This window comes from Heloderma suspectum, chromosome 14, assembly GCF_057233095.1.
Source record: "Heloderma suspectum isolate Gila_16-S chromosome 14, 16-S_ref, whole genome shotgun sequence".
In the NCBI taxonomy this organism is placed as follows: Eukaryota; Metazoa; Chordata; class Lepidosauria; order Squamata; family Helodermatidae; genus Heloderma; species Heloderma suspectum.
The window spans coordinates 15,280,388-15,306,239 of record NC_139471.1 but is presented as its reverse complement, the minus strand read 5'-3'; the positions used below and the strand labels follow the sequence as shown (position 1 = coordinate 15,306,239).

At 48.1% G+C, this 25,852-nt stretch overlaps 1 protein-coding gene across 1 annotated transcript in view; it reads left to right on the top strand.

Moving 5' to 3' along the window:
* Positions 1-25,852, top strand: part of ASTN2 (astrotactin 2) — a 668,315-nt gene that overhangs the window by 599,666 nt on the left and 42,797 nt on the right. The window contains exon 19 of the mRNA XM_084821224.1: positions 13,469-13,610. Within this exon, the coding sequence (XP_084677350.1) occupies positions 13,469-13,610 (142 nt within the window). The remainder of the gene's footprint in view (positions 1-13,468; positions 13,611-25,852) is intronic.

Below are 25,852 nucleotides of genomic sequence, written 5' to 3'. Positions count from 1 at the left end.
ACAGCAATAAATTAAAAACAGATTAATACACAAAGAGAGAAGGGAAGTAATGATCTGGAGAAAGTGGTTTTATCTTCCTGGAGTAACACACAGGAGCCAATGGCTCAGTTCTCACAATCGGTTCAGTTCACCCAACAACAGCCCATGGGTTCTGGGTGGCTTGTTACCCATGGCAACAAGCTAACCTGGCCAGGTTCTCATGACATGGCAAGCCACGCTGCTGTGTGTAATTGTGGGATCCCCCCTGGACTGTGCCTGGCACACGCCACTGAAGCTTGTTAACTGCCTGCCGATCATGCAAACCCAGCCAGCCACTGTCTTCGTCCTTTCATGTTTTCTTTCTAGGAATCACATTTCATAGAATCATAGAATAGTAGGGCTGGAAGGGGCCTACAAGGCCATCGACTCCAACCCCCTGCTCAATGCAAGAATCCAAGTCAGAGCATCCCTGACAGGTGGCTGTCCAGCCTCGTCTTGAACGCCTCCAGTGTGGGAGAGCCCACTGCCTCCCTAGGGAATCGGTTCCATTGTCGTCTTTTTCTAACAGTCAGGACGTTTTTCCTGATGTTCAGCCAGAACCTGGCTTCCTGTAACTTCAGCCCGTTATTCCGTGTCCTGCACTCTGGGATGATCGAAAAGAGATCCTGGCCTTCCTCTCTGTGACAACCTTTCAAGTCCTTGAAGAGCACTATCCTATCTCCCTTCAGTCTTCTCTTCTCAAGGCTAAACATGCCCAGTTCTTTCAGTCTCTCTTCATAGGGCTTTTTTTCCAGTCCCCTGATCATCTTCATTGCCCTCCTCTGAACCCTCTCCAGTTTGTCTGCATTTTTCTTAAAATGTGGTGCCCAGAACTGGATACAGTACTCCAGATGAGGCCTAACCAGTGCTGAGTAGAGGGGAACTAGTACGTCCCGGGATTTGGAAGCTATGCTTCTATTAATGCAGCCCAAAATACCATTTGCCTTTTTTGCATCCACATCACATGGTTGGCTCATATTCAGCTTGTGATCTACAATAATTCCAAGATCCTTTTCGTTTGTAGTGTTGTTGAGCCACGTATCCCCAATCTTGTAACTGTGCGGTTGGTTTCTTTTTCCTAGGTGCAGAACTTGGCATTTCTCCCTATTCAATTTCATTCTGTTGTTTTCTGCCCAGCGCTCCAGTCTATCAAGATCACTCTGAATTTTGGTTCTGTCTTCCAAAGTATTAGCTATCCTGCCCAATTTGGTGTCAACTGCAAATCTGATCAGCATTCCCTGCACCTCCTCCTCCAAGTCATTAATGAAAATGTTGAAGAGCACTGGGCCCAGGACTGAGCCCTGCGGTACCCCGCTTGTTACCTCTCTCCAGTTTGAGAAGATCCCATTGAGAAGCACTGTTGATAAGCAAATTCCCATTGAATTTGCTGAACTACAGTAGATAATTATTTTTTGAATATCCACGCTTGCTTCCTTTGCCTCTCTTTTACTGTTTCTAGTTTCCTTCCACACAAGCCTATCCTCTCCTGAGACCAGCCAGAGGCCTGGTCTAAATCCTCTCCCGAGTACTGTCTCAAGGACTCAGCTTTGTATCCTGTACCTAGGCCAAAATCAGGATTCAGGTCCATTGTTAGCACCTGAGATGCTTCGGCAACTGCGAGAGCCCACTGGCTCCAGTGCTGCACTATGCCTTCTGTGCCTGGCACAAGCTGGCAGCCATTTTAATATCCCATAGTGCCCTGCAACAATGCCATGTCAAGGCCTTCTGAGAAAATAAAATGGCCCCTCACCACAGCTGCTTCTGTCAGGCAATCCAATAGACAGAGGGCCACCAAAAGGCACTTTGCCAAGGTACCACTCAACCCTGGAGCCAGTTCTGCCAGTATTCAATTTCTAGACAAAGAAAGTTGCCACAATGCTAATTGCATAGGGTAGCCAACTAAACATTGTCAAAAAGAGGAAATGGGTGTCCACCCCAAAAGAGGACACAGATTTGCATAAAACTGCATACCCTGTTTATATGTTCAACACAACTTTAGAAATAATGTTGTTGTTGTTCAGTCGTTAAGTCATGTCCGACTCTTGGTGACCCCATGGACCACAGCACGCCAGGCCTTCCTGTCCTCCGCTCTCTCCTGGAGTGTGCTCAGGTTCATATTCATTGCATCGGTGATGCTATCTAGCCATCTCATCCTTTGCAGTCCCCTTCTCCTTTTGTCTTCAGTCTTCCCCAGCATCAGGGTCTTTTCCAGTGAGTTTTCTCTTCACATTAGGTGGCCAAAATATTTGAGCTTCAGCTTCAGTATCTGTCCTTCCAATGAGCACTCAGGGTTGATTTCCTTTAGGATGGACTGATTTGACCTCCTTGCAGTCCAGGGGACTCGTAAGAGTCTTCTCCAGCACCACAGTTCGAAAGCATCGATTCTTCGGCACTCAGCCTTCCTTATAGTCCAGCTCTCACAGCCATACGTTGCTACTGGGAAAACCATAGCTTTGACTAGATGGAACATTGTTGGCAAGGTGTTGTGTCTGCTTCTTACTATGCTGTCTAGGTTTGCCATAGCTTTCCTCCCAAGGAGCAAGCATCTTTTAATTTCATGGCTACAGTCACTGTCTGCGGTGATCTTGGAGCCCAAGAAAATAAAATCTGTCACTGCTTCCATTTCTTCCCCTTCTATATGCCAGGAAGTGATGGGGCCAGATGCCATGGTCTTCGTTTTTTTAATGTTGAGTTTCAAACCAGCTTTTGCACTCTCCACTTTCACCCTTAACAAGAGGCTCTTTAGATCCTCTTCGCTTTCTGCGATTAGGGTGGTATCATCTGCGTATCTGAGGTTGTTGATAATTCTCCCAGCAATCTTAATTCTGACCTGTGATTCATCCAACCCGGCGTTTCTCATTATGTACTCTGCATATAATTTAAATAAGCAGGGCGACAATATGCAGCCTTGTCGTACTCCTTTCCCGATTTTGAACCAATCGGTTGTTCCATGTCTGGTTCTTACTGTTGCTTCCTGACCCTCGTACAGGTTTCTCAGGAGACAGGTAAGGTGGTCTGGTACTCCCATCTCTTTAAGAATTTGCCACAGTTTGTTGTGATCCACACAATCAAAGGCTTTAGCATAGTCAGTGAAGCAGAAATAGACGTTTTTCTGGAATTCTCTTGCTATCTCCAAGATCCAGCGAATGTTGGCGATTTGATCTCTAGTTCCTCTGCCTCTTCGAAACCCAGCTTGTACTTCCGGTAGTTCTCGGTTCACATACTGCTGAAGCCTAGCTTGTAGGATTTTGAGCATCACCTTGCTGGCATGTGAAATGAGCGCAATTGTACGGTAGTTTGAACACTCTTTGGCATTGCTCTTCTTTGGAATTGGAATGTAAACTGACCTTTTCCAGTCTTGTGGCCATTGTTGAGTGTTCCAAATGTGTTGGCATATTGAGTGCAGCACTTTAATCATCTTTTAGGATCTTAAATAGCTCAGCTGGAATACTGTCATCTCCACTAGCTTTGTTGTTAGTAATGCTTCCTAAGGCCCACTTGACTTCACTCTCTAGGATGTCCATAGGAGTGCACGAAAGCCACTTACCTGGTCTCGCAGCTTGCTTCGCGTTGGGGGGAGGCGCTTCGCTGCTCCCCCCGAAATTCAGGCAGGGGGGGAGGCTTCCCGCCTCGCCCGGCCGAAATTCAGGTCGGGGAGGAGGCGCCTCGCCTCGCCCGGCCGCGAAATAAAAAGTTAAAAAAAAAAACGCCCCCGTGATAGGCTACGTGATGATTAACGTAGCCTATCACGGCTAGATCTGCAAAGTCAGGGGGTGTTGTATTTTTTTTAACTTTTATTGGAATGGCGGCGGTGGCAGCCAGTCGAAAGACCGGCTGCCGCCTCTGCCCCTGTCGAAGACCTGACGAACTGCCGCCGGGACCCGCCGCCGGGAGGGACATTCGGGAAAGGTAAGTCCCGTCCCGGGGGGGGGGGTGCGGGGGGATGCGGAGAATTTCTCCCCAAAACTACTTCAGGGGCCGAACACGTTGGCACTCGGCCCCCCGAAGTTTCAGGGATAAATTCTCCCCCATCCCTAGATGTCTGGCTCTAGTTCAGTGAGAGCACTATCATGGCTATCGAGGACATTAAGATCTTTCCTTTATAGTTCTTCTGTGTATTCTTTCCACCTCTTCTTAATCTCATCTGCTTCTGTTAGGTCCCTGCCTTCTTTGTCCTTTATCATGCCCGTCTTTGCACAAAACGTTCCCTTGAGATCTCCGATTTTCTTGAAGAGATCTCTAGTCTTTCCCATTCTGTTGTTTTCCTCGATTTCTTTGCATTGTTCATTTAAGAAGGCCTTCTTGTCTCTCCTTGCTATTCTCTGGAACTCTGCATTCACTTGGCTATATCTTCCCCTTTCTCCCTTGCTTTTCACTTCCCTTCTTTCCTCAGCTACTTGTAAAGCCTCCTCAGAAAGCCACTTTGCTTTCTTGCATTTCTTTTTATTTGGGATGGATTGAGTTGCTGCCTCCTGAACAATGTTACGGACCTCTGTCCATAGTTCCTCAGGCACTCTGTCTATCAGGTCTAATCCCTGAAATCTATTCCTCACCTCCACTGTATATTCATCAGGGATATGATTGAGGTCATACCTGAATGGTTTAGTGGTTTTCCCTATGTTCTCCAATTTAAGCCGAAATTTTGCAAGAAGCAGCTCATGATCTGAGCCACAGTCATCTCCAGGTCTTGTTTTTACTGACTGTATAGAGCTTCTCCGTCTTTGGCTGACAAGTGCATTCAATCTGATTTCGATATTGACCATCTGGTGATGTCCATGTGTAGAGTCGTCTCTTGTGCTGTTGGAAAACAGTGTTTGCTATGATCAGCGTGTTCTCTTGGCAAAACTCTATTAGCCTTTGTCCTGCTTCTAGGGATGTACGAAAGGCACTTACCTGGTCCCGCAGCTTGCTTCGCGGTGGGGGGGAGGCACTTCGGTTCTCCCCCCGAAGTTCAGGCCGGGGGGGAGGCGCCCCGCCTCGCCCGGCCGAAATTCAGGCCGGGGAGAAGCGCCCCGTCTCCCCGGCCGCGAAATAAAAAAGTGGAAAAAAAACAACATCTGTGATAGGCTACGTAACAATTTACGTAGCCTATCACAGCTAGATTTCCAAAGTTAGCCATGATAGGCTACGTAAATCGTTACATAGCCTATCACGGGTGACTTTTGAAAAAAAAAAAGCACGTATGCAAATGGCGGCGCCCATGGTCACCGCCATTTCTGTTCCTTATTTGGTCCCGGTAGTCTACGTAAAGATTTACTATTTGCGTTGCCCTTATTTTCACCGTAGTCTACGTAAATCTTTACATAAACTACCGGAACCAAATAAGGAATGCAAATGGCGGCGCCCATGGGCGCCACCATTTGTGTACGCGCTTTTTTTTTTTCCAAAGTCACCCGTGATAGGCTACGTAACAATTTACGTAGCCTATCATGGCTGACTTTGGAAATCGTTATGTAGCCTATCACGGGTGTTGTTTTTTTTTTTTTACTTTATTTTGTAATGGCGGTGGCGGCAGCCGGTCGGAAGACCGGCCGCCGCCCCCGACGAACCGTCGCCGAACTCCCACCGGGACCCGCCGCCGAGAGGGACATTCGAGGGAGGTAAGTCCCATCCCGGGGGGGGGGTGGTGGTGGAGAATTTCACCAACAATGTCGGGGGGCCGAATGCATTGGCATTTGGCCTCCCCGAGATTAGTGGAGAAATTCTCCGCCATCCCTACCTGCTTCATTTTGTACACCAAGGCCATGCCTGCCTGTTATCCCGGTGATTTCTGGACTTCCTACTTTAGCATTCCAGTCCCCTATGATGAAGAGGACATCTTTTTTTGGTGTTAGTTCTAGAAGGTGTTGTAGGTCTTCATAGAACCGATCAACTTCAGCTTCTTCGGCCTCAGTGGTTGGGGCATAGACTTGAATTACTGTGATGTTGAATGGTTTGCCTTGGATTCATACTGAGATCATTCTATCGTTTTTGAGATTGTACCCCAGTACTGCTTTTCCCACCCTTTTACTGACTATGAGTGCTACTCCATTTCTTCTAAGGGATTCTTGCCCAAAGTAGTAGATATGATGGTCACATGAATTAAATTCGTCCATGCTTGTCCATTTTAGTTCGCTGATTCCAAAGATGTCGATGGTCAATCTTGCCATCTCATGTTTGACCACCTCCAGCTTGCCTTGATTCATTGATCTTACATTCCAGGTTCCTAAACAATATTGTTCTTTACAGCATCAGATTTTCTTTTCACCACCAGACACATCCACAGCTGAGTGTCCTTTCGGCTTTGGCCAGCCACTTCACTCTTTCTGGCGCTACTTGGAAATACCCTCTGCTCTTCCCCAGTAGTATATTGGACACCTTCCGACCTGAGGGGCTCATCTTCCGGCGTCATCTCTTTTAGCCTTGTGATACGTTCCATGGGGTTTTCTTGGCAAGAATACTGGAGTGGGTTGCCATTTCCTTCTCCAGTGGACCACATATTGTCAGAACTCTCCGCCATGACCTGTCCGTCTTGGGTGGCCCTGCATGGCATAGCTTATGGCTTCACTGAGTTACGCAAGCCCCTTCGCCACAACAAGGCAGTAATCCATGAAGGGGTTAGAAATAATGGCTATAATTTAAATAGAAACACTATACGTTTCACCATAGCGGTGCAGGCTGTGATCCAGTGTGTTGGTTCAGTTTAGGGATATACGAAAGTCACTTACCTTTTCGAAGGGTGACATTCACGGTGGGGGGGAAGCGCTCCATCCCTCCCCTTGAAATTCTCTCCAGCCCGCTCCGCTCTGCGGAGATTCTGCAGAGCCACCGGCTGGGGCCACCCACAGCCGGACATCTGACTGCTGGGCAGCCTGCAGGGACGCAAATGGCAGCTGCCGTAGCTGCTGCCTTTTGCGTCCCTGTATTTTGCTGTGATAGGCTACGTAAATATTTACATAGCCTATCACGGCAAAAAAAAAAAAAAAAAAAAAGCCAACACAAATGGTGGCGGCTACGGCAGCCGCCATTTGCATTCCCTTTTTTTTTTTTTTTGCTGTTTTAGGCTATGTAAATATTTACGTAGGCTATTATGGCAAAAAAAAGGGGGGGGGACGCAAATGGTGTAGTGGCCGCCGTTTGCGTCCCCCCCCCTTTTTTTTTTTTCCGTACTAGCCTACATAAATATTTATGTAGGCTAAAACGTCAAGAAAAAGGGAACGCAAATGGTGGCCACTGTAGGCCCCATTTGCGTTCCCTTGGTTGAGCTGTGATAGGCTACGTAAATACTTACGTAGCCTATCACAGCTTCTATATGGAAGAAGCGAATGGCGGCCGCAAGTCAGCGCGGACAGCAGCAGGTAGGTGCTCCATTCCGGGCCCATTTCGCAGGGTGGGGAGGCGGGGTGGCTTTGTTCCGCCATGGATTTCAGTGGGCCGAATGCACTGGCATTCAGCCTCACCGAGATCCGTGGCAGAATTCTCTGACATCCCTCGTTCAGTCTGCTGTCCTGGTGTTAACTCTTAATGGGCAACTTCAAGGCGCCTGGACTCTCCCTCGTATGGTCCTTTAAATCAGACATAATCAGGGCAGCCCTTCAAATAGAGCACTGTTCTCTGTAAAATAAGACACATGGATGCCCTATAATCACATGGCATCTCTGGAATCCCAGTCCTTTGTCTTATCCATAAGCTGTTAATTCAGGCTGAGCATTTCTGCCTCCTCTTAAATTTTGGTCCAGACCAGCCTTTGGTGACTGTTGGAGCAAGCAGTGGTGTGATGGAAACAGCTCAGGCAGGATTCCATCTGAGGAACTGCAGGAGGCATGAAAATGACTAATTTTGCCTTTGGTTTCTTTGGGGAAAGAATACATTTTCCGTTTCTCTTTTCTTTGCTGGTGGGAGAAATGTGTTACCCATTTGCGCCTTTTACGAAGAGACATTTGTCCATTTTTTTGTTTTTGCTGCTGCTGTCCCTTGGATAATCAGCTCCTGGCTTTATGGATTGTTGGTTTGCTACACCAGTGGGCTAGTCTGCATGTATCACACCCAGAGCATCAGCAATTCTTGCACATCTTTCTCTCAGTGTCTTTGATCAGGGTGAAAAGGAAAAAATGAAAGCAGGCGGGATGGGAAGGGATGGGGGGGAAATGGCAAGAGCCATTGCGTTGTTCAGTGTCAGAGCCAAAGCCTGACTCACAATAGAGTGAGGAATTGGCAGTTTCCGGAGCTGGACAGGTTAGTGGCAGAAGGGGGCTGCAGGTCATGGGAGAGAACGGCCAGAGTTTCAGGCATTCTGGAGTAACACGCAAATCTTATTTTTATATTAAGCCCAAAGTATGGTGGCAGTGATCCAGAAGTACGTGTGCTTGCATGCAGGAGAGTTATTTCTAAACATTTGCAAAGCCATTTGGGGGCTTTATGTGACAGTTGCAGCTTCCATTCCACTGTCAACCATCCTTAAACCCATTCACATACAAACCGACTTTCACACTCTTTCCAGGCTGAGCCAAAACGTACCAATTAACCTTGGAGCCTCCTAAGTTGCACACGCGCACACATACGCTCCATTTCCTCACCGCTTTGGCAGAGAGCACAAAGTTTGCCCACTGCATCTCCTGAACACCCTACCCTATCCTCCAGTTTACCTTCACTTGCTTTCTTCTGTGGCTGTTCACAGACATGATGATCGCAGGCATTTTGTTGCCAGAAGACAAGAAAAAAAGTCTCTGTTTCCTAAATGACCAGGTGACTTTGACTTTCCCTCTCTTCTGGCAACAAAATGCCTGTGAAAGTCATGGCTGCAAACAGCCACAAAAGAAACAAATCTCAAGATAAATTGGAAGGTTACGGGGGGGGGGATTTTGCACTCCACAAACCTCCAATTTCACCCCCTGAAATTTTTGCTGGGTGGTGCTTCAGTGCCACCCTAGTTGAAATCACAGGTTAGATCATTGCTGATGGGAATTACCCAGTGACCCACATCCTCAATTCTCCATCTCCAAAAGACATCTTGAGAACAGAAAGAGAGTTCTGCTGGGTCAGACTCAAAAGGTCCACCTGGCTCAGCATCTTGCCTTCTGTAGTGGCCAACCAGTTGCTTTTGTAAGCTCACACGTGCAGGAAAGGAAAGACAACTTCCCTTCTTTTTTTTGAGTGCATAGTGACGTCCCAACTCCGAGAATGATCTGGATTCATTTCAGTCTGGCTTCAGTCTGCTTTTCAAATGGGTACAGCTGCCCTAATAGATCATCTTTGCCAGGAGCTAGACTGGGGAAATTCATCCTGGTTGGTTCTGCTGGACCTCTCAGTGACCTTGGTAGCCTTCTGGGCCACCTTGATGAGACTGGGATGTGGGGGACTGTTTTGCAGTGATTCCAGCCCTTCCTCGTGGGGACAGTGATGCAACTAGGGCTGGACATTGGGGCCAAAGTCCAGGGGCCTTTGTTGTTGTTCAGTCGTTCAGTCGTGTCCGACTCTTCGTGACCCCATGGACCACAGCACGCCAGGCCTTCCTGTCCTGCGCTCTCTCCCGGAGCGTGCTCAAGTTCATATTCATTGCATCGGTGATGCTATCTAGCCATCTCATCCTCTGCCGTCCCCTTCTCCATTTGCCTTCAGTCTTTCCTAGCATTTCCAGGGAGTTTTCTCTTCGCATTAGGTGGCCAAAATATTTGAGCTTCAGCTTCAGTATCTGTCCTTCCAATGAGCACTCAGGGTTGATTTCCTTTAGGATGGACTGATTTGACCTCCTTGCAGTCCAGGGGACTCGTAAGAGTCTTCTCCAGCACCACAGTTCGAAAGCATCAATTCTTCGGCACTCAGCCTTCCTTATAGTCCAGCTCTCACAGCCATACATTACTACTGGGAAAACCATAGCTTTGATTAGACGGACCTTTGTCGGCAAGTTGATGTCTCTGCTTCTTACTATGCTGTCTAGGTTTGCCATAGCTTTCCTCCCAAGGACCAAGCGTCTTTTAATTTCATGGCTACAGTCACCGTCTGCGGTGATCTTGGGCCCCCAAATGACCACCCTGACAGTAGAAGATGATGGAGGCAGCAGCAAGCAGGCCCACCCCCTGGGGTGGCATGGGCATGCCATGGCTCACCATGCCTGAACTTTCATCATCCTTTCTCCTTAAGATGCTCAATGTATTATTTTTAATTTTTAAAAATATTGTATTCTTTTCTACAACAAAATGGTGCCTGTCTTGTTGCATAAATGGCCCCTTTACGGCTACCATTCACATAACAATACATTTCCAGAAAACCCCGAGCCGCCATTTTTACACAAAATGGCAGCTCACTATGGAGACGGACAGCCACTGAGCACTTGTGGGCCACGCGGCAAACAGATCTGGTAAGTGCACGGCGGCTCAGTGAATGGAGTCTGGGAGGCTGAGCATGGGGGAGTCCGCCGAACTCCAGCCTGAGCTCAGACTCCCGTGACATCTCTACTCGTTCCCAAGTAAAGATGTTTGGCATCAGAGTAGCAGAAGTAAACTCTATTTTATTCTTTAGTGAAGATGATGCTTTGATTTAAGTGCATTTAACACATGAAACTGCACATGTTCTGAGTATCCTATCTTTTATTTTTAAATCAGGGTTGGAAAACAGGTTTTGGCTGTTGTGATTTTTGCTCTAATGTGTCAGAAATGTAGAAACAGTTGTTTAGAAGAATGGCAGAGGTGGGGGAAAGGAAATGTGAAATGTATGCTTCACATCTGAAGTAATACACATGGCCATCTACAGGGGCCTTCATATCGGTTTGTAATCCAGGGTCTACAATTGTAGTCCAAGGTTTACAATTACCTAGATGTACAACTGGCTGGAGCATCGTGCTCGACCCCTTGGCCTTTGACCTATGGGTCCCACAGGGCTCAATTTTGTCCCCTGTGCTTTTCAACCTCGACCTGAAAACACTGGTTGAGATCATCTTGGAATGGGGAGTGGGTTTCCATCAGCATATTAACGATCCTCAGCTCTGCATCTCCTTTCCTTCATATTCTGGAGAGGCGGAGGTTCTGAATCAGTGTTTGGATTCAGCGATGAACTGAGGAGGTTAAAAAGAAAGAAAGAAATTCAATCTGGACCAAACAGACATTTTGTCCAGGGGTAGGATCTCAATGGGGTGACACTCCCCTTAAAAGACCACTTTTATAGCTTGGGAGTTCTCCTGCACCCATCCTTGTTAGATGACAGGGAACTGCTGTGTCCAGGAAGAGTTTTGCTCAGCTTCAGCTGATACTTTAGCTATGTCTGTTCCTGGTACAGTCAGATCTGGCCATAATCCCACAGGCATTAGTTACGTCTCGATTGGACGACTGTAACATGTTGTATGTGGGGATGCTCCTGAAAACTAGGGCTGTGCATGGACCCCGTAATCCGACTCGGAAGCTACTTCAGGGCTTCCAAGGTGGGCCCGATTCAGCTCAGGCTGATTTGGGGGGGCCCTGACTCACCTCAGCCTAGGAAGCTGAAGCAGGATTTGGCCCCCAACAGGCCCCCCAGCCCCCAGCTCCTTACCTGGGCCCTTGTTCTGTCGGGGGGGGGGCGTTGCTGCTGGTGCCGCCAGGGGAGCCACCGGGGAAGGTGCTGCCTGGCGCAGTCCACCAACCAGCTGTTCTGCCTTCTTTGCGCGGAGGGAAGACCAAGTGATTGGCGGGAGGCACCAGCCGCCTGTCAAGCCTTCACGGCCCCCTTCCTTGTACAGAAGGAGACCATGCCAATTGGACAGGCACGAGGGCAGGAGTCGCCCTCCAACTGCGCCCTCTCCCTTCCTTCCAAGGAGGGCAGGGTGCCCAGTTGGAGGATGACTTCTGCCTCTGCTCAAGCCTTCATGGGTTCCTTGATTCCAGGCCAGCGGCGGCAGCACACAATGAGGGCAGCCTGTTGTCCGTGATGCCGAGGGAGGTAGGGGTGTACGGATTCCTCACCATTTGTTCCGGTGGGAAATCCGTGGGGGAGGGAGGCGATCTCTTCCTCCCCACCGGAATCCTCCAGAGTGGTTTTGCTCCGCTCAGATTCTGGTGGGGAGGGACTGGCTTGGGGGCGCTTACCTTCCCTCCTGCCAGCCAGAGTCGTTCACCTCCTCTCTGTCCCCGCCAATTGCCATGTCTTTTTTTAAAAAAAAAAAGCGATTGGGAGGGTGTGCCCATAGACTTATGTGCAAATAGAGTCATGAATCTTGCATGTAATTCGACGTATCAATAGGCTTATATGCAAGATTCACCACTGTATTTTGTGTATAAGTCTATGGGCACGTCCTGCTGATCTCTGACATCCCTAGAGGGAGCCTCTGCCTCTGCCAGCTCCTAGGCCCTCCGGATGCACGCCAGGAGCTGTCTTATTGTTTCAGGGAATGGGAGGAGCCATTTAAAAAACGGCTCCCCCCCCCCTTCAGAACAACAAGAGACCTACTGGCACATGTCCAGGGCACCCAGGTAAGGAGCAGAGGGCAGGGCGGTGGCATGGCAGCTGGGTTTGTGGATTGCACCGAAGCTCACCGAAGTGCTTCAGAGCGACTCGATTCACTTCGTGCTGCTTCGTCATCCCCCTGCCTCGACTCAGAGGCGGCCCGAAGCTGCCCGAAGCACCCCACTTTGACTCGGAATGCGGGCTTCGGGCTGAAGCCGTGCACTGCCCTACTGAAAACCTCTTGGAAATGTCAACTAGTGCAGAACGCCGCTGCTGTAATTTTGTCTGGGACATAGTGCTGGGATCACGTGACCCCTTTACTGTAACCACTCCTCTGGCTGCTGGTTAGTTTCCACATGCCGTGCAAGGCCTGAAATGGTTTTGGACTTAGTTACTTGAAGACCATCTTCCCTCATATGAGCCTGTCCATTAAGATCAGCTGTTGCACCCCTTTTGTGTTATCAGTCTTCAGTCTACTGCCCATGTGTTTCACTGGGTGATCACGATTGGGATCTACTGGTAGGTTTCCAGGTAATTAGTAAGGTTTTTTGGTTGAACAGTAATAATGATGGCCTTATAGGCCCCTTGTAGGCCCCAAGACTCGATGGCCTTGTAGGCCCCTTCCGACCCTACTATTCTATGATTCTATGAATGACAAGAAGCCTCTTCCCTCCTAAATTAGGCTGAGATCAAGAACATTTGTGAGGAAATAGGAGTACATTTGTGTGTGAAAGTATGTATGCCAGCTCCAGTTCTGGTGTGGAAAATAAATTCCTGAGTAGAGCATGTGCTCTGAAGCACCTTGTTCTGTAATTCGATGTCCCTGCTTCCTGAGCTACGGTTTTGCATTTGCTTCCAGTTGCTAGACCTCAAGGTTCTAGTGAAAAAGTGATATCCTGCAAGGCTAAAGTCTGCCCATCCCTGTTCCAGAGTTATGGAAGAAGGCAAAAAATAAAATAAAACCTTCCACTTTCTCCATCCCATACATATTTTCTCCCTAATTTTCTGTCAGATCAATCAATCAATCCATTTGTTGTTTCTCTTCTTTGGCCTGCAGGAGAATCCTTGAGCTTTGCTGACGACTTACTCTCTGGCCTCGGAACTGCCTGTGTGGCTGCCGGTAGGACTCATGGGGATGCTCCTGACACCAACCTCTACTCTGTCATTTTCAAGTGTCTGGAGCCTGACGGATTGTACAAGTAAGGAAGGAGGTGGGGTGGAGGTGGGACACAAGGGGAAATGGGACAAATGTCCTTCAGTATCAAAGAATCAAAGTTTGTTTGACAGTTAGCACCAAAAGGCTGAAGACAAGACATTGTTCCATTGCTGAGTAAGGTTCTGACCAAACCTATGTGCTAGATAGGAATGTGCAAATCCACCCCTATCCAGGCTCTCTGGGTGCCCACCCAGCCCCTGCCCCTACTCGCCGGTCTCCAGACCATGCCCAAATGCCTCCTGTGCTCGGCGAGCTCCACTGTCACCATTTTTTGGAAAATGAAATGGTGGTTGCAAAAATGCGTGCATTTGCGTCTGTGCGAAAATGGGCATTTTTGTAAACGCGCCTATTTGTGTATGTGCAAATTTGGTGCATATGCGGATATGCACATCCGCAAAATGTGCATTTTGCACATATGCAAGTATGCGCATTTTTGCAATTGCCATTTTATTTCTCAAAAATGGCGACTGCGAAGCTCAACGAGGCTGCCGGGGTGAGTGCAGGCCATTTGCCAAGCACGGACAGGGGCGAGTAGGGGCTGGGGCTCAGCAAGCAGGGCTCAGGGGTGTGGGCAGGGGCAGTTCTGCCAGGTTCCTGGATGGAATCAGGCACCCGCATCATCCCTAGTACTAGGTTACTAACTTTTCTTCTTTTATTTCTGCCTGGGCACACTGTTTTGCAGAAGCATCTTACAGATGCTTTGCATCTTCCATGTGTCCTGGGTTGCTAAAACATTCCATCTCACCTGTGCCACTGACTCCTTCCTGGAGTGTCCAGATACAGCTAGAGTGCCGGAGGAGAGCCGAAGCTGATGCGCTAGACCTGAAGTAAAAGGTCTTTTGAACCAATTTGTCTTGACACATTTCTTTTGCGGGGAGGGGAAGGAAGATTTTATGAATCTGCCCCGCATCTTGTTCACAGCTGGGCGTGAGTGCACAGAGACACACAAATCTGCCAACTCAGGATGGCAGTCCATGCATTGGGTGAAGTGGGCTTGGGTTCGTGAAAAAGTGTATGGCTTAACAAATGTGCTAGTCTCTAAGACGCCACAAGACTTTTTGTTGTAGTTATTTATTTATTTATTTATTTCATTTCTATACCGCCCAATAGCCGAAGCTCTCTGGGCGGTTCACAAAAGTTTTAGCCAACTCCTGTCCATGCAGTTCTGGTCATGATGGCAGCATTTACACTTCCAGCTTCTGTCCATCCTTGTTTCTCAGGGCTTCCTATCCAGAAGACACCAGGGTGAGGGCAGGAGAAGGTATATGTGCTTCCTTGCCCTCACTCTGGTGCCTTCTGGGTAGGAAACTTTGGGGAAGTGGCACTGGGCACTGAAGGGGTGTGTAAATGCCACCGGCCATAAGCGAGACAAGCACTTAACTCATGTTTGCCCCAGCCCAAAAAACCACGAAGGTGCTCCCTGTGCCACCACTGATGCAGCTGCGGCTGGAACTTGAGGCCAAAGTCCAGGGGACCCCAAAGTCCAAGGGACGGAGAGAGCTGCAGGTGATGATGAAGTGATCAGGGGAGCAGAAGCGAACCCCATTTTATTCCTATAGTCATGATGGTGCTAGGGTTAAAGTGAGCTCAAAATGCAAATCTGCACCTGCTCAGAGTATCATCATCATCTTCATCTTCATTATTATTATTATTATTATTATTATTATTTTGAAGGCTAGGCAAACATTCTAACATATAAGCAATCCAGAAGCAGTTGTAAAGCATGGAATGGTGCAGGTGGGGGAGGAGAGAGAAATGTTTCTTGTGTGTTTCACAGATGAAGTAATATAGGCTTAAGATCATTGAATCCAGGGTCCAAAATGTACGCAAGGCTGGCCCCCCACCCCAGTCATTTTGCTCCCTGAGGCAAAGGACAAGATGGTGTCCTCCCCCATCCCATGTATAAAGCCTAGGGATATTGCAGGAGTCTGAGATGGGGGTGGGGTTTGGCAGTCTCCCCCCCCCTCCGCTCAGCCTCCCAGACGCTGAGCCACCATGCATACCAGACCCCATTCATCGAGCCGGTGTGCGGTCTACAAGTGCCTGGCAGTCACCCACTCCCTCCGAGAGCCACCATTTTGCAAAAAAAAAGGTGGCTCCAGGTTTTTCGTAATGTTACGAAAATGGCTGCCGTAAAGGGGCCCGTCATGTTGCATAGATGGCCCCTTTACGACTCGCTGAGGGAGCGGGTGGCTGCTGGGCGCTCGCCGAGCACCCGCAGAATGTGCAGCAGCTCGCACAGTGCGGCGAGCAGGGTCAGGCCGCCGCCGAGGGCTTGTCGAGCAGCGTGTGGGGCGGACGAAGGTGAGTCCATCCATCCATCCCTAATAAAGCCCAGCCTCACTGGCAGTTGGAATGTACTTGAACGCTGGCACCAGGACAGCAGCATCCTCTGCTGCACCTGAGGACTGTGGGAAAGTTTTGGGGGCAGAGGGCAAAGGGCATTATACACATGGCTCTGCCCTCTCTAGCATCTGTCACCTGAATCAGCTGCATCAGTTTGCCTAATGGTGGGGCCAGCCCTGCCCTGCCCAACTTCGCATCCTAATAGGATGGTGAAGTCGGGGTTGGGGTGTGGATTTCCGCAGTACTTTAGGTGCTGAACTCAAAAGCGTCTTCCTGTTTTGGAAGGATTGCCCTCTTAGAGTCCTAAAATGAATCCAGGATTTGCCAGGCTTACTAAATCTAGGCACCCGAGGACCAGCTCCATGCAGGGGTGGTGATTCTATGGCCCTCCACATGTTGTTGAACTACAGCTCCCATCATTCCTGACTATTGGCCATTCTGGGCTGGGGTCAACAACGTCTGCGGGAGGCCACAGGTTTCCGATCTCTGCATTCCTCTTCTGCCATAACTATCATTGTTTTGTAACACACACACACACACAAATATTTCCTCCCTAACAGCTGCCTTGGTAAAGCATTGAAGGGTGGGGAGGGATTTCTTGTTTGGATTAAGCCACCAGAAAGTTCAAAATGAAACATTAGACCAGAAATATATTTGGAAAACAGAAAAGAAGGTGAGAATGCCAGAGAAGCCTGTGATAATTAAAACCCATTATTGGAGTGAGTAACTTTTCCACCCCCTGGAACCACGAAGGCAGTTAAAACTTGTTGACTGGCAAATCTACCATCACTGAGGATTGTTTGAGCTTGATCGATACTTTGCTTTTGCCTCTCCCATCTGCTCTGCTTCCTTCAGCGCCCCCAGCCCCCTCTCCCTGCCCCCTCCCCCTGCAATTACATGTGTCAACAGTATCTGAAAAAAGGAAATGGCCCCATTTCGCTTTGCTTTATGAGGCACGCCGGCTCGAAAGTGTGCTTGCCATTTAATAATGTTTAATGTTTCCTTTTTTAAAACACTCACACACACCTCCCCCCCCCCCGCCCCAAACAAATCATATATATTAATATCACTGGCGATCAGGCTATTCTGAAAAGGTGCCCAGCGTGAATGTGGAAAAGACCGCACACTTGCCAGCAATTTGCTTCTAATAAATTGCTCAGACGCTATTGGCGGCTGACTCTTTGGTAACCAAGCATGCCAGAGAAGATCAGATGGTTTCCATTCTTCTTCCAAATATATCGGAAGGAAGCAATGTAGTATAGCATTGGCCTTTATGACGCATCTGGCCTGGGACGTGAATCTAGTTCTCCCTGCCCTGCGGGACTTACAAAGTTACTAAACCTTCTGGTTTTCTCTGCCTGCACAAACGGCCAGTGTTATGTTTATCCTCAACCTTGACTGTTTGCGTAGGACATTTGGGCCTTAGCTGCTTGTTTCACTGTACTGTTCATTGTTAGGAAGGAATCAAACCTGTCCTTTTATTTCCACATGCTATTCTGCTTCCTCCTCCCATTCTCTTGGATGTCCACGGAAAGTCTGTGGAATGTCTTGCATATCCTTTGTTTTCTGAAAAACCTGCTCATGTAGGGTGCCTGGGGTTCTCCCCACGGCATCCCCACCCCCACCCCCAAGGAGGAAAAAGAACTTGCACAAACGGATGAGTATTTCAATGATAGGATGGTTGGCACAGACATGTGGACCCTTTTCAGGCATAAATGCATGTGCAGTATTGCTTGCACCATAGCTTCAATTTCATTATACTGCCATGCCAAAGAAAGGACAGAAGAAAAGAAATAGGCTAGACTAGAATGATATAGCCTGGAAGTACCGTGTATATCCTTAGAACTGCACATCCTTGCTTGTCTATGCTGCAGATGGACTTTACCCACATTTGCTTTGATCCAGCTCTGGACACACACTAATTGTGGATGAAGATGTCAGCTGGAATGTGCATTGGAATAGAGAGTAATACCGTGCCAACAGATATCTGCACTTGGATACAAATTCCAATGAGTGTTATGATGTACGTTCAGGGTCAAAGTAGCTGTAGCACTAAATGTACCTTTAGCAACCACAACAGTTAAAAAAAGAAGGCACCAGCGGGGAGGGCCCAATTTGCAATGGGGCTGCAGTGCATGGTTTCATCCTTTTCTCACCCCATGCCCCAACAAAAATTGCCCCACCATGCCACTTATTAGCGCTGGGAGGAAAGCTCTGATTGACACCAATGGAAGCTTCCCTTCCATCGCAAACAGCAGTGGCTGTGGAGATTTTCGTCAAGATTGTGGCAAGGTGAGAGAGGATTAAACCTCCACTCCCAATGTGCTACGTTGAAAACTGGAAGCCCTGCTGGTGCATGCTAGTAATTAAAAAAAAAAATCCTGAAGTGGTTGCTAACGGCATATTTAGTGTTGCATTCCTTTGGCCTTCAGCCTCTTTCTTTCTCCTTCTCTGCATAGCTATACAGGTGCCCACAATTCTTTTTTTTCCCCCTAACAGAAAGCAAATTGAAAAGACTCAGGCATGAAAAAGGTTTGGGGTATTTCAATGTATTTTAATGTATTCCTTTTGTAAACCACTTGGAGATTCCTTTATTTGTTAAAGATGGTAAATAGTATATATGTGTATTAAATCATAAAATAATAACGGTCTGCACCAGCAATACAATAATATCCACAACATAATTGAGTCTGATGTGTCCCTATTCATCATTAATGGAGCAGCAATTGTATCTTGGATGTTGAATAACAAGGGTTGGGAACCTTTTTTTCTGTCAAGGGCCACATACTGGTGGTTGGTCAGGGCCGAAGCAAGTGGTGATCAGGGCCTGAGCCAAAAGTAGGTGGGGGCACCCCTTTTCTCTTTCTTTCTGCCACCCCCTTATCTCTCTCTCACTCTTTCTGATACCTTCTCTCTCTTCCATCTTGCCCAGTGCACTGCCAGAGCAATAAGGTAGGGGACGTGCAAATCAGCAAAACTCAAGCTCACTGAAGTATTCTAAATTCCATCTCAAAGCCCATTCTGACTTGAAGCTTATCTCAAAGCTCATTCCATATCAGCTCATTCAAAGCTCATTCCGACTCGAAGCTCATCTCTAAGCTCATTCCGCAACAGCTCATTCAAAGCTCATTCTGACTCAAAGCTCATCTCTAAGCTCATTCTGTGTCAGCTCATTCAAAGCTCATTCCAACTAGGGATGTCAGAGAATTCCACCATGGATCTCGATGAGGCCGAATGCCAGTGCATTCGGCCCCCCGAACTCCGTGGCAGAATGGCCTGCCCCCCTGCGGATCCCCCCCCCCCGGGACGAGACTTACCTGGGGTGGATCTTCCGGGAGGTGGCAGCTCCGGCGGCGGCTTCTGCGGCGGCTGCAGCGGCTGGTCTTCCGACCGGCTGCCGCCGCTGCCATTTGCAGTCTTGTAAAAACAACAACAACAACAACGTGATAGGCTATGTAAAGATTTACGTAGCCTATCATGGCTGGGTTTAAAAAAACAAAACAAAACCACGTACGCAAATGGCGTAATATTTACGTAGGCTAAAACGGTGAATCAAAAAGGGATGCAAATAGCGCCCGCTACGCTATTTTCTTTCCCCTTTATTTTCACCATCATAGTCTACGTAAATATTTACGTAGATTAAGATGGCTAAAAATAAGGAACGCAAATGGCGGCGGCTGTAGCCGCCGCCATTTGCGTACGCGGTTTGTTTTTTTCCCCAGAGCCCTCCGTGGCCAGAAATGTGGCTGTGGATGGCTCTGGCCTGCCTGGGCCTGGCCAGCTGCTCCGCGGAGCTGCCACAAAGCACAGCCGGCTGTGGAGGATTCCAGCGGGGAGGAATGGATCGCCTCCTCCCCCATTGAGGATTCCGGGGGGACGGACGGAACGCCTCCCCCCCCATCAACATAATCCGTGGAAAGTTAAGTGACTTTCGTACATCCCTAATTCCAACTTGAAGCTCATCTCAAAGCTCATTCCTTATCAATTCATTCAAAGCTCATTCCGACTTGAAGCTCATCTCACAGCTCAGGTGAAAGCTCATTCTGTATCTGATTGCGAGCTTTGTTTTTTTCTTTTCACATGAAAATCCATGTATTTTCATGCATATTTTTGAGAATGTACGCATCAGTTGTGCACATATTTGGAATGTACACATTTTTCTCCCATGGATTAACGCATATGTGTGTGCATTTTTCAAAAGTAGGTATTTTTTCATACGTGTTTTTCAAATATATGCATGCTGTCAAACACATTTTTAAGGGGGGGGGGTGTCCGTGAATCACATTGCAAGCTTAGAAATGTATAGACTTTGACTGCAGATTGCATCTGAGTCCATGTTCAATCCAGAAGGAGCAAACTGGGCCAATCCTAATAAAAAATGTACTGAACTAAATTTCCCCTAGCCAGAGATCTGAATTGATTGCTGGTAGAGGCCTTTTGGCCACATGATATTGGCTATATATGGCCCTAGGACCTCAGGCTGACCACACCTGTAAAAATGTCCTTGGTCCCTAACCAGAAGCTTACAACAATACAGTGATGTGAGAAGAGATCAGGGACTGACAATATGCAGGTAAATGTGGTGAGCAGGATGGTGCAGAGAAGCATGTAGGATAAGGGTGAGCAACCTCTGGGGATTCGAGGGCCAATTTCCCCTCCTGAACCCAGTGATGTTCTCACTCCTGCCCCCCCCTGCCATATTTGTCACCAAATTTGACACTACAGTGGCACGGCAGCAAAAATGGGCTGATTATTCCTCTTTTTTGCTGCTGTGTTGCTGAATTTTGGCCGAAAGCAGCAAAAATAAATAAGCCCCTTTTGGATGCTGTGCTGCCAAATCAAAGTAGCAGATTTGGTGGTGGGAGCTGCAAAAGCATCCAGGAGGAGATGTGTGTGGTCCATGGGCCATGCATTCCCCACACCCAATGCAGGGTGAGGCTACACTAATTCAAGAAGTACATGCTAAAACAATGATGTAGTGGGGAAGTGGCCTGATAATGTTTGTTTATTTGTGTTATTTATTTATTTGTGGCATGTATGTACCACTGAATATAATAAAAACTCTTAGCAGTTCACAGTATTAAAATACAATATTAGAAACACAACATTAAAACACAGCATTAAAAACACTTCCAACTGTAGTAAAAAAAAATCAAGGAGTGGTAAAATGGAGCAGCGTAATTACAACCCAGGGAAAACCTGGGTGAACAAGTGTGTTTTCAGGAGGCGTTTGAAAGATGTCATGTTTTGTACCTCCGAAACTACACGAGGGAAGATTTTCCAAAGGGTGGGTGCCTAGGGATGGGAGAGAAATCCTCAACGGACCCCAGCAAGGCCGGATTCGAAAGGATCCAGCCCCCCGGAGTCCGTGGAGGATTGTAAGACTTACCTCTGCCTCCAGGAGGAATCCTCGCTGGCTGGATCCTCCCTGCCGGCCGGCTCCGGAATGCCAGCGATATGGCCGCCATTGCTGTATCACTGGCTGGGCGGATCGACTGCGGATGCAAATGGCGTCCACTATGCCATTTGCGGCCGTAAAGGCCTTAGTTTAAGGTAAATGCAGCCGTAAATGGCGTCCATATTTCATGGCGACATTCCGTTTGTTTTGGAATTACCAGCAAGGCCTCCATGTTTATGGAGAACCTCTTGGAGGTATAGATCATTGAAATCAATGGGACTTCAGTTAGTCTTAAGGGAGTGTGGAATAAACATAGAGAAGCCCTCAGAATGCCAGACGTTCCTTACAGCTCCTCCATTAGCTCCAAGGAGGGCACCCAAAAGATGCCCTGAGCCACCACCCTTGGATGCTTGCCTCTATCACACATGCAGATCCCGTTGGGAAAAGCTCTGTGGAAAAGTTTTAATATTTGAAATATCTTTGGCAATAAATGGTCTTCCATCCCTCTTCTAAGCCAGGGGTGGACAACTTCAGAGGGTTCAGGGACCAATTTTGGCCCCACAGACCTCTCCAGGGGCTGTACACACACCCCAACATCACTGCTGCCAAAATCACTGCTGAAGAAGACCTGGAAGGATGCATTTTGCCCTTAAAACAAGGTCGGCTCACCTCACACCTTGTTTTAAAGGGGAAATTCGCGGGAAGGGGTTGCTGCCACACCACAAAAATTCAGTGGTGGTGCTGTGGGAGCACTGGGGGGTGTAAAACAGGCTTGAGGGGGGGCACGTGCAGGCCACGTGTTGCTCATCCCTGTTCTAAGTTCTCCTTCCCTTGCATTCATGTGTGTGGTGCTTCCTCTTCTTTCCTCCTATGGCTGCAGTCCTACCTACATTGCTGTGTAGTTAGATGACCCCAAAAGGCTAAAAGTAGCCAAAAGGAATGTTTTTATGCCAAGTGCTCTGTTATTGTTGGCAGGATAAAATATCACAATCCAAACACTTCAGAATAATGTTAATGTTATCACGAGCCAAATGGCCAAGAAGAAAGAGCACCGAAAGAATGCCTTGATCTCTTTGGATCAGTCTGACTGTGTTGGTTCATCTAGCCCAGTATGATGATCAGCCCCAACTGGGAGTAGTTTCCTGAAGGGTTTCAGGCTGAGAGAGATTTCTCAGCCCTGCTAGCTTTACGTGGAGATATTGTGGATTGAACGTGGGCCTTCTTTTTGCAAAACAGGTGCTCTACCGTTGATCTAGGATCTATCTTGACCACTGTTCCCCTACCCTGGCTGGTAGCAGCTCTCTAAGATATTAGTAGAAGGGTCTTTCCTTGGCAGAGTCCACAGGATCTGAGGTCGCCAGAGGTTGTAGCCATGGTTTTACGAGGTGCTTTACCACTCAGTGATGACCCATCCTCTTATGAAGCCAACCTATGCTGACTCTGACTGGCAGTGGCTCTCCAAAGACTCGGTCATGAGTGTTGTCCATCTTTGCTGACTGATGAGTTGAACTGGAGGTGCCAGGGATTAGATCTGCTGCATGCAAAGGAGGAGTTCTGCCACCGAGCCAGGATCCATCTTTTCAGGGCCTCAGTTCTTTTCCATCCCTTCTCCCTGAGGTCCTTTAACAGGCAATGCCGTAGTGTGAACGCTGGGGCCTCCTGCACGCGAAGCATTTTCTCTGCCACTGAGTTATGTCATTGAGTGAAGCATCACCGAGAAGGAAGCAATAAAGGGATGCACAGATGTGAAAGATCTGAGCATAGGTGAGAAACAGGGATCAAAACACACACAGAAAGCAAACAAACATAATAGGGCACAGTAAGAACTAGGCAGAAGTAGCAGTAATCTTCACCAGTGTTGTTCCTGACCAGGATCCAGGCCCTGACATTTTCACACACACACACTTATGCACACACTCCTTGTACCAGACATGCTCAGAAAGGAAGCATGTGAAGGTCTCTCCAGCTTCTCCACTGCTCGCTTTCCAAAGTGGCATCACCCTGGGCCATGGAAACCTCTACGAGCATCATGACAACTGAGGTTTTTAGGGTTTTTTTGGCTTGGCCCTTGTTCCCTCCACCCAGCCCTCCCCAAATGATTCCCTTATTTGCTTATTTGCTTCTCCCTCCCCACCCCCCACTCCTCCCCTAGAAAGAAAACATACCTTTCTTGGAAGCCATCCTGGTTGTCGCAAGTCCCTTGGGGAAGTTATGTTTTGCAGCCAGCCGCCTGTCAGGCAAACACATATGCTGGGCTACATTTTTCAGTGCATTCCTCCACTGCCAATTTGGATAATATGATCTCAAGGCAGAACGAGACCTCGGAAACCGCCAGACCCTCTTCATGGATTCCATCAATATTGTCTAATGTCCTGTCCATTTGCACTGTCCCCACTTTGACTTACCTCAAGCAATTAGTCCGCACTGTTGACCAACTCTTTCCCACCTCCCCACCCCCCAGCACATTTCCTTCCTTAGATCAAAGTGAAGCTTGTGGTTTCGAAGAGCAAACAAACAAACAGAGGCTGATTGATTTCTCTGCATTTTAGACTTCTGCCATTTTAAAGAAATAAACAAAAACATTCTCTCTCTTCCTCTTCACATTTCAGTTTGGCAAAAAATATGTTCTCTTTCATGCTGTGGCTGTCTGCCTGTCAAGGGAGCAATGTTTGGCATTCGTTCTAACAACAAGCATTCCTTCTTAACGCTCATAACAGAAGTATATTTAATTTAAGGTTATGTGACATACAGCTAACATAAGTATATGCACACACACACACACGCAAGCACATGCAGCTCATTCCATGTGCATAAGTGTTGACAAGCACATACCAGCAGAAGCCGGAATTGGTTCTGTATCTAGCAGACACTTGAGTGAAACTGTCACTCAGCAATGGACTCATCATTCAGATTATGATGATATTTATATCCCACCTTTTCCCCAATACTGGGACTCAAGGCAGTTTTACAACGTTAAAACTTATACAATTATAAAACAGAAGGCTCTCTCCTTATCTTATCCATGTAGGCCCTTGTCTCTAGGGATGTACGAAAGGCACTTACCTTTCACGGATTCTGTTTATGGTTGGGGGGGAGGCGTTCCGTCCCTCCCCCCCGGAATCCTCGCCGGGGGGGAAGCGCTCCGTTCCTCCCCCCCCCCGGAATCCTGGCGGCGGCGGCAGCTGGTCGGAAGACCAGCCGCCGCCGGAACCGCCGGAGCCACCGCCGCCGCCAGGAAGATCCGCCCAAGGTAAGTCTTGTCCCGGGGGGGGGGGGGCGGGGGAGTGGCGGGCCGTTCCGCCACTGATTTCAGGGGGCCGAATGCGCTGGCATTCGGCCTCCCCGAGATCCGTGGCGGAATTTTCGTACATCCCTACTTGTCTCCTTGGATGAAGAATGGATGCACCTACTGTTGTAGAAGCTCGTTACGGACACCCCTTGTTGTACAGAGCGGTAGAGTGCATGTTCTGCGTGTAGAAGAAGATCCCAGGCTCAACCACTGGCATCTCTAAGTAAAACATTCAGGAAGCAGGTCTGAGAACAATGTCCAGAGCAGACAATGCTGGAGCTAGATGGACAACAAAAGCACCTCCCTATGTCCTATGTTCACTGTGATCTTTGGGTAGAATCCAATGAAAGTCCTTCTTAGAGTAGACCCATTGAAGTGAATGGGACTTGTTAGTCATGACTAGCCTAAGTCCCATTCATTTCAATGGATCTACTCTAAGAAGGACTTCCATGGGATTCTACCCTTTTTCTCCTGCGGTGCCATCTCCTTCCCTACCTTCTTTCACAATCCTTGGGAATGCCTGTTACCTAAAGGAGTATCCCCAAGGGAGATGTCTGTTTCCCCAAAGATATGGTAACAGTATATACATTTATTACATAAATAAAAGAAAAATAAATAAATAGACTGTCCACCTTCAAGCATTGTACTCTCCTGGCTTGCCAGCCTATTGAGTTTTTATAGCAAAGTTCCTAGAACTAGAGCCATAAACTGAATACTGAGAGAGAGAGAGATGGAGGGGGCAGGGAACGAGACACCCCAAACCTGTTCTTCCCCTTGTAATGATGCTGAAGCAAGAGCAGAAGCACCAGTTGCTGTAGCTTCTGCTGCAAGACTACATTAGCTGTAGATTACATTAAATCCCAGCATTTATTTTGCTTTATTTACATTCCTCCACGACCTTTCTAGTTTCTGGTGTTCCTGCCAAGCATTGGTGCAAATGTTACTGGAAATAATAGGGAAGTTATCTGGTGTGTGTGTGGGGGGGTGCTTCCAGGCCTCTGCCTTGGAAGAGCTCAGTTCTCCGATCTCCTGCTGTGCATTTCTCCACACTGTGCCAGATTGGCTACTTCAGTGTGGAGCTGACCTGCCCCACTGTGCAAGCGTGTCTTAAGGGACATTGCTGGGGGAAGGTGTGATCATGCAGTTATGCATCATTACCTCCTGGAGACAGGATCTTGGAAGCCTCCTCTGG